This window comes from Micromys minutus, assembly GCF_963924665.1.
Source record: "Micromys minutus genome assembly, chromosome: 13".
Taxonomy (NCBI): domain Eukaryota; kingdom Metazoa; phylum Chordata; class Mammalia; order Rodentia; family Muridae; genus Micromys; species Micromys minutus.
This window is the reverse complement of record NC_137982.1, coordinates 35,583,618-35,592,884: the sequence shown is the minus strand read 5'-3', so window position 1 is coordinate 35,592,884 and position 9,267 is coordinate 35,583,618. Positions and strand designations below refer to the sequence as shown.

Sequence of the window (9,267 nt, the reverse complement as noted above, 5' to 3'; positions counted from 1 at the left end):
GTTCAGTCATCTCTATCATTAGTAGATTATTCATTACAAAGATTTACAGCGTATAAAGGTGGAGTAGGGACTGAAAAGATAGTCAGAAACAGTTTATCAGCATATTTGGCACCTGCACAGACCAGTAATGGATTTGGCACTTTGGGGAAAAACAAATAAGGCAAAATAATATTGCTGATGTAGAGCTATTCCATTTAGAAGGAAGGGAGAAAAATAACACATACAACTCCAGTTAAGTCTGGTTGGCAAGCATCATGTCACTTAAGCGACTTGCCTAAGACCAGACAACTAGCTTTTACAAGTGTTCAGATGGATTCTCCTTAGCTATGGTGTGTGCATTGGGGCACATAGTGGTTACATCATGCAACGAACTGAGGAGTGAGAAAGCCACCACGATGAAGTGTTTCGTGTTTCCAGAGCCTCTTAGAATATCTTTAATATCTCACAAGAAAACAAAGGGGGCTGGAGAGAGAAAGAATGAGAGGAGGGGCAAAAAAAGAAGAAAGAAAAGGAATAAAAAGTTAAGCGTGAACTGGTTTTGTGCCTTGACAATGAGAATAAAAACTAGCCATTCGTTACAATAAATTAACACTATATACAATCATTTCACAGGCTTTGTTCCACTAAAAGTATTAACATCCCTACCATCCATCCATCCATCCACTCGGGTATAAGAAAGGACGCGCTGGGTGGGTGCAGGTTCTAGAGTCAACATCCTATGGTTAATAGGGAGGCCAAGACAAGGCGGGTCGAAATCGCTGCTGCCTGGCAGGATGGCCCAGGTCTCCTAAAGTTGAAGAGTTTCATTCCAAGAGAAAGGGATGGGGGTAAGGAGAGAGAGAGAAATTAAAAAGAAAGACGGGGAGGATCATAACTTCACAGACGAAAAGTTGGAAAACCACAAGGTTTACAGCCAGGTTCAAGGTCGGTGCGCTAACTGCAGAGATGGCTGTGCAGAAAGAAAGAAAGAAAAAAAAAAAGAAAGGGGAAAGAAAAAGAGTTTTAAAATCATAGTGGGAGACCTGCACTTATCCCCGCAGACGGTCATCGAGGGTCAAGTGAAAGAGCGAGTGCGCAAGAGCGGGCCAGGGGAGGAGGACGTGGGGCCGAGCTGAGGGGCCAGGGGGCACGGGGTGAGCGGGCTGGCGGCCTAGCTGTGCGAGTAGAAGCCATAGTAGCCGCCTATGTCCTTGGCGCAGTTCTTCTCGCAGTCCCGCTGGGCCAGCACCTCGCTCTTGAGCGGGGACGAGCTCTCGGACACCGGCGTGTCGGCCGGCGAGATCCGCCTCCGCTTGGCCTGCTCGTAAATCCCCGAGTCGCTCGAGTCGATGGACTTGATGGAGGAGGGCGTCTCGATCCAGCTGGAGTCGGACAGGTCCTTGGGCTTGGCGTCCTCGGCGGCGGGCGCCAGCGGCGAGCGCTCGGCCGCCAGGCCCTCGGCCTCCTCGCCTAGGTAGGGGTTGGCGCCGGCCATGCGCGCGGCGGCCGCAGCGCTGTTGGGCCAGCAGGGGAGCACGGAGCCCGACTTGGCGCCGCAGTACTGCGGGGGGCTGCGCGCGCCCCAGCCCGAGGGGTCGGCGTAGTAGCCGAGCGGGCGGCCCGTGCAGCCCGCGGCCTGCAGCGGCAGCGCCTTCACGCCCGCGGCCGCGTACGACAGCAGCGTGGCCGCGTTGCCCGCGAAGTCCGTGGCCGTGTCGTAGGCCGAGGCCGCGAAGTCCAGCCGGTTGTTGGCCGGCGTCACGAACCAGCGCTGCGGAGACGGCGCGCCCGGGTCCTCGGCCTGCTGCGGGGACAGCAGCCCGTTGGTGTGCGGCACGCTGCGGTCCGTGCCCGGCCCGGGGCCCGCGCCGGCGCCCGGGTGGAAGCGGGCCTTGGCGTAGTTGCTCACGAACTGGTCTTGCAGGAAAGAGCCGGCCATGGCGTAGCGGGCGCCGGGCACGATCTGCGAGCGCGGGGAGTCGTTGGGCGACGGGGTCAAGCGGTCCATGTCGCAGCCCGTGTAGATCCTAGGGGGGAGGGAGACAGAAAGAACCGAGGGGTGGCGCGGAGGTCCCTTTAGGGTCCTGGAGGGAAAGCCACCTCTAGTTTTTGCCCACCCGCACACCTTCTAGCTGTAGATCGAGCTTGCCATACAGGATGAGGATGGCAGAAGGTCACACACCCGCAAGTTCCCTGGCCTAAAGTGCACAGATACCACCAGTTCATCTGCTGAAACCTGAGCAGGATGCAAAGTGAAGGGTGGAAGATGTCCATCATCCCCTGTTCCTGCTAAATGTACCCGAACCAAGATGGGGCCTAAATCCACTTAGCCCGCATCGTGATCACACTCTGGCAGTGTTATCCAGGCACCAAGGTGCTATTTGCCCGTTGGGCCTTTCCTCTCTGACAAATTTCTGAGTGAAATTTCTAAGCAAGTGATCCACTCTCTCCACCCATTTAAGACCTCCTAGGTCCAACTGAGTTGTTCAGATTCCTTTTCTTTTTCTAGGTAGATTAAGAAATCCCCGGGGACCTATATGTCCAGGCAATATCCTCAAAGGCTGATTTCCACTGGACTTCAGAGCCCTAGAGGATTGCTGCAGAATCCTCTAAGGTTCTTTTTGTCTTCCCCTTATGGAAGCCCTTATAACTCCCACCTCTCCCAATGCAAGCAAAACAAACTACTTCTTGGAAGAAATACTCATGGATCAATAAAAGTCTTTAGAAAGGAGTGTACTTTACTTTCATCTTTTCTACCCAGCTTTTGGCCCATGCGAGAAGAAAAAGTGGAAGAGAATGGCCCTCTGGAGAAATTTACAGTTATCACCCTCCATCAAACAACCTACCAACAACCTACCACAAATTACATCTAACTAACCCTCACAGAACTGAGATGTGCCTGACTATACAGATAGAAATTATTTACATGAGCACAGATAGATTGATGTCGCTCACAACAATCCTCTTAGGTGTTATGTATGACTCTACTTTCCTGATGAGGAAACCGAGGCAACGGAAAGTTTGAGAATTTGTCCACTAATCAAGGGAATTACTTTAGATAAAATAAATATTGATTAATGGGCCTAGGAGATCCCATTAGAACTGAGGTGGGATGGTGCTTCCTCACACGCACACACTCATATCTCACTCTTTATTTAGCTCACACATAAGTGTTTGCATCTTTAGTCAACACACTGTTTGAAAGAGTGCCACAGTATTGTCAGATCTTAACCCCAAGGAGAGAAAACTCCCCAGGGTGTGGCCAAGCAACCTTCTAGGATCCTCTGAACTCTTATGCCCTCCCACATTGCTCTCTGATCAAACAAGGCCCACAATACCAACCTTAAGGAGGAAAGAGATTGTTAAATCTACTCAACTCTCTCTCATTCCCCAGACCCAGGGGTTCCTTTTGTACAGATAAGAAACTTACATGGGTTTAAGAAAAGGGGGGGCTTATCCAACAGAAGTCAGCTACAGGAAAGGGGGCAGAGGAGAGTAGCGATGATTTACTCAGGTGCATTCTATTTATCCCCCAACATCCCCCCCCCCAAATTCCTCTCCTGAAACTTAATTCCAGTTTCAAATAAAAAGAAAAAAAGTAGAGGGAGACATTTAGCAGGGTACTTTCTCTGTTTACCACCACAATATAGATATATTATTAAAAAGCAGTCTGAAAAAGATACCTTAGAAGCCCGTCCAGGTTTCAGACCACTTGGGATTACTGAATTGATTTGTGCAAATAAATACTATGAACAGATGTTCTTACCCGAATTAAAAGCTCAAAATCTACATAACTATCTTCCACATTCCTAGTCGCTTGGGCCATGTTCTTTCCACTATATTGGGCTCACCTTTTTCTTCATATTTTAAGACCCGGAGTGACAAAGTTTTATTCCAGAGAATCATATTCATGAGGCTGAGTTCCTTTGAACTGCTTTTGGGGGACACATAAGAAAGTTGAAGCTAGGAGATATCACTGGTTTTCTCAGTTGGACATCTTTGGAATGGGATAAAGGGCTACCTGTCTCTTTCCCCCACACATTTAATCTATTCCTAGTCAGAGACTTCAAGTCTTTTGTTCCATCCCAAAGTCAGAAAATGAAAGTACATATTTTCCTGTATGTTTTGTAGTCATAAAAAAAAAAGTAGGTGAATCGCGCAATCCCACTTTACCTTTTGCTGTATGACACTATCTGAAAACTCTTAGGACTATATAGTCTCTGAATGAAAATCCCAAAACAAATCTAGACAACATTCAGTTTGCACCTACAGCTGTCCCAGAGGACAGCCTTGCTCTGAAAAAGACACAGAGATAGGAAAGGGTATCTGAAGAAAAGGGAACCAACACATTTAATTAAACCACAGATGCAAAAAGGTAAGAAGACTTTTTTTCTTCTGAAGCTTACAAATAAGAGGCAACCATATCTCAGTGTTGCCCAGAGCCTGCAGTGACTGTAAGTTAAGTTCTGCTCACAAACTTGCCTGGTGAATGCACATTTTTATTCAGTCCATAGTAAACTTCACAGGAAATGTTTTCACATAAAACTTGGAAAAGTCACATATGCCAAGAAGACTGTAACCACTGCCAGAGTCACATGCACTTTCAGGCAGAATTGCCCGGTTCAGACAGACAATCTAGGCTGAGCATCTGCAGCTACACACACAGCATGTACTGGGGGGAACCAGGGCAGCTTCCCCAGCCAGCCAACACCAGAGGCCACCAATAACTTTGGAATTTGAAAGAAAGCTACAAATGAGTGCAGGAAACTTTTAACCAAAATCACACAAATACCAAGCCATGAGGTCACCAGAGGGAGAACCAACAAAATAAGGAAGAGAGGATCTCGGATAATTTTCTCACGAATTTTGACTTTCAGAATCCTTAAACACAACAATACCCTAAGCTAATGGCCAATTCAGCAGCTATCTGAGAAAAAAAATGTAAAACTACTTACGTGTCATAGTTATCTCGAAATCCTTTTGCAAAGGGGTTATGATCTATTTTTAGTTGTGTAATCTGAAAAAATAAAAGAAAGAGTGTTTGTGACCTCATCTTCCACACAGGAAGGTGTGTGCTTGAGAGTACATCTTCTGTCATTGGCAGGGGCCTGGGCCTACTGAGTCATTAAATAGCAAAGTTCTCTAACAAAAATTGAAGAGACTAGCAGGAAAAGAAAGTGATAAAAGATTGGGAATGTTATGAGAACCAGGTTTAAATTAATAATACCTAAAAGCATTTCAGTTCCCACTCCTGTGTGCTATAATTTGATTCAAATAGTCATTTTAAAACCGCTTAAAAACTTTTAACTCATTACTGTTTTCAAGAGTTTAACCAGAGATTTTTTTTTAAATGGGCTAATTTTGATTCTCAATACACACACACAAGCAAACAAAAACTGTGAACTGCATCTTAAAATTAGGTTGACGTGAAATAATTGTTTCATTTCTGAATAATTTTCACTTCCATGACAAAACATAGAAACATAGAACTTTTATACCTCTAGAGTCACAACAGCGAGTAAAAACCAACTTTTGCAAATACTTTGAAAGTTCACCTGCTAGAAAACTCCATCCGTCCCCGTAATTTTACTTTGTTGGCATTCACACATTTCATGTCTACGAATGAGCCTATATGTACTCTCTTTTCTGTTTTGAACTCCCAGAACAGTAGTATCTGTTCATTTTATCCACCAGTTCTGAGATTTTAGAAACATTTTGTTTTAGATTTCATAGCTTGCTAATAGAATTCACGGGGTAGATCTGCCTGTTTCCTGAGAGAGGGGGTGGGGGAAAGACATTTTTGAAAAGAAGAAAATGCACATTTTAACGTATTCTAGTTTAAGGACCAAGCTAAAGCTGGAAAAGCATTGGTCCTAGAAATAGGTATCCAAAACACAGCTGGGACACGGGTCGGGTCGGCATCTCGAGCTTTCCCACCAGCTTGGTGTCTGGAGGAAGGGCCTAGCAGGCCCCTAGCCCTACCCTAAACTGTGCTGTAGGGCCAGCTCTGGCCTAGGCTAGTCTGCGCACAGTAATGGAGGACTGAGGATATGTAGGTACCACTCCCGTGCCCAGCCCCAGCCTCCTTACATCCGTGTTCTGATAGGCGGTGACAGCGATGAACTGAGTCTCCGGGAAAGTGAAGGTCTGGACGCGGCCTGGCTGGCTGGTGTCCTCTGTGCCATCCTCATTCACTTCCACCACGTGCAGACGTGGCTGGTACTTGTGCAGGGACTGTAAAACCACCATCTGTCCGGTGAAGAGAAAGGAGAGCGCCTTAACCGCGCGCCTGTTCGCACCAGCCCCGGGGCTCGCTCTGGGCCAACTGGAGGCCGCTGTTCCAGACTGGCTGTGGCACTCGCCTCCTGGTGACAGGGTGGCCAGGACACACTGGCCTGGGTACCTTTGGAAGCCAGGATTCTCTGGGCACTGGGGAAAACGAAGCCCGAATGACAACCTTCTGTCCCTTTCCACTAGTTCTTAGAAGAGGAACAAAGATTTTTCACAACCTACAAATCTCAAGTCTGTTTCCTTTCAAAATCAACCGGTATTTGATTTTGGAAAGGTGAATTCCAGAATAAGGTCAGATATGAGGCTAAGAGAACAACTTTATGGATGAAATATAATTTGGGGAGGAAGAATTGTGGTTTTTGAAGTCTTCATTGATGGAAATAAATTCTACCGTGCTTCTTGCTGCAGTAAACTAAAGAAGGGTGTGTGTGTGTGTGTGTGTGTGAGAGAGAGAGAGAGAGAGAGAGAGAGAGAGAGAGAGAGAGAGAGAGAGAGAAACTGACCTGCCCATTGTTGTTTGATGCTCCCTTGTTGTTGGTAAGTTTTAATTTTCCAAACGAGATTTCTTGCCGCATCCAGTGAGCCCCAGTGTTGGGGGAATCCGGATGCATATAGACCCGGTTTCCTTGATAAAGAAATAGCTTGTTTACATATGCTGCTCAGAGCACTGCCCAGCCCCAACTCCTAATACATGAAACACACACACATACACCTCACTTCACAATGAAACCCATTACCTATTATTGGGGGGGGGTGCATACTTTCTTCTCTTAACTGGGGATTATTAAAGTAGCTTTACTGTCCAGTCCCAACTCTGTACCACATCGCGCGTGCACACACACACACACACACACACACACACACACACACACGCACACACACACACACACACACCTTCACAGAGAGGACCATTAGCTGGGCTTTTTTTTTAAGCTGCGATTTCTTCCCATTAACTGGGAATGATTAAAATAGCTTTTGCATAATCCTCCCCTTTCTTGCCACTCAGTCTGTCCCCTGTCCCTCTCTTCTTTAGGAAGTCATTGGCCGACTGTTTTAAAAAGTCGCTCGAGCCAGTCCACAAAAGGCTTTAATTAATCATTCTCACCTAAATAAGTGTCAAGAAAACGTGTTAATTGGAAGGACTTGCCTTGCACATTGGTGTCCGCTTTGCCACAAGGAACCCATTTGCCTCCTTGAAACCTCCAGTGATTGGGATCCGCCAAAATCACATCCACAAAAATATTATAATGAGCGGTGGGATCGAGACCAGAAATGTTAAAACTCAAAAAGGGAAACATGCGCCTGTTTAGATTAAAAAGAGACAGAAAACAAGGGGGGGGGGAAGAAAATAAATGTTAAAGATTAAATGCAAGAAGCGGGGCGCCAGGAAAGCTAAGCAAAACTTGTCCTCGCCGCGTGTCTGAACGAATGTTTGCTGATCTAGAAGGGGCTAGCGGGAGAAGGGAAGACGCAGGGCCGAAGTCAGGGCGCAGCGAGCGCTCTGGAGTGGGTATCAGTGCTCGGTGGAGAGCCGGTTGGCCTGCTTCTCCACCTGTCGGCACAGGCCAGCTTTGCTGAGTCGCTCTGAACGCCTGTTCGGCGACCAGGGCTCTTCGTCTTGCTCCAGCCACAGACTGGTTCTCCGGGCCCGGCAGCATTCACACTGCAGGTTCCCCGCCACCAACAGCACCGCGGTGGTTATCATCCCTTCCACTTTCCCCTTTTCCAAAACCAGCCAACTCCAGGACGCACCCGAGCGCCTTTCCACTCCGCTCCCCGACCCCACATAGTCGCTGCCCGGCGGTCACAACTTGGGTGCGTTCGCCCAGGGTCACGCCTGGAACAGCGGCAGCCAAGAAAGTAGCATTACCTTCCCTGTTTAGTGATGATCATCTCCGTTTGATGCCGATGAAATTTCAGCCAAAGTGGCCTGTTGCACAGGTATACCTGCGCCTTGCCGGGCACCAACCCAGGCTGGGTGGAGGAGAACTGGTAGAAAGGGGCTCCTTGGTAGGAGTGGCCGTACTGCTGTGGGTAGGGGTAGCCGGCTGTGGGGTAGCCCTGCGGCGAAGAGTTAGACAGCAGGCTGTTGTAAGCTCCGTTGGTGATGACCGGGTGGTGGGCCATGTAGCGACTGGGGCTGCCGATGGAGAAGGCGGGATGCGCCGGTCCGTGCTGGCCGGGGTACGGGAACATGGCACTGGGAGCGGTGGCCGCAGACTGTGGCTGGCTGGACTGAGAGAGGAGGTAACGATCTGCAGCAGAGCCATCGAAACTGTGACGAAGCTCAGAGACCCCGTCCAAGACAGGAGAGAGTTTACTTCTCTGGACGTCCCCTGGTGAGTCCTTGGAGTCAGGAAAATTGTCTGTATCTGACTGATTCGTCATCCCCCTGGTAATTTTTTTCAAAGGTGAACTTCTCTCCAGGTTGTCAGTGGTCGAGATAATGGGATGATCATGTAAGACAAGCTCAGATCCGCCCGAATGTGGGTAGCTGCTGCTCACATTGAGAAATTTCTTGGAGAGCATGATAGAAGGAGACAGGCAATGCTCCAGCTGCATAGCTCTAGAACCTGAACGCTGGCCCTCCCGTCCCTGGGTTTTAAAGTCCTGTTTATCATAAACTAGGAATCCACAGACCCCTCACTAGACAGAAAGCACTTCAACCAGCAAATGCTTCTCAAAGGTTTGATTTACTTTTTTTTTTCCCTGGGAGAAGAGATTGGCCAATTGACACTATGCAGCAATCAGAAAAGGCTCACTTTTGATCTTGCTGCTTATGCAGCCGATGAAACGGCTCTTGCCATTGGTTAGCTGCTGACAGTAATTTAATTAGATAGACATTAATTAGGATAATCACCTGGCTCCTGGTCGCGATGATCGTGGCAAATTGAAGGGGATGATTTTATTGTTGGCTTGGGGGGTGGGGAAAGTGTGTTGGTTTACGTGAGCTCTGTTATGTCACCTTTAAGCTTTGTGACCACTGCTTTAGGAAGA

The 9,267-nt window shown here is 48.0% G+C and overlaps 1 protein-coding gene across 1 annotated transcript; it reads right to left on the bottom strand.

Moving 5' to 3' along the window:
- Positions 1-1,150: 1,150 nt before the first annotated feature.
- Positions 1,151-8,832, bottom strand: TBR1 (T-box brain transcription factor 1; the record flags this gene model as incomplete). Its single annotated transcript, XM_080927995.1, has 6 exons — positions 1,151-2,006; positions 4,935-4,996; positions 6,070-6,228; positions 6,774-6,911; positions 7,425-7,572; positions 8,141-8,832. 6 exons carry the CDS (start codon positions 8,830-8,832, stop codon positions 1,151-1,153), a joined length of 2,055 nt encoding a protein of 684 aa, XP_080784121.1.
- Between the last annotated feature and the right edge of the window lie 435 nt (positions 8,833-9,267).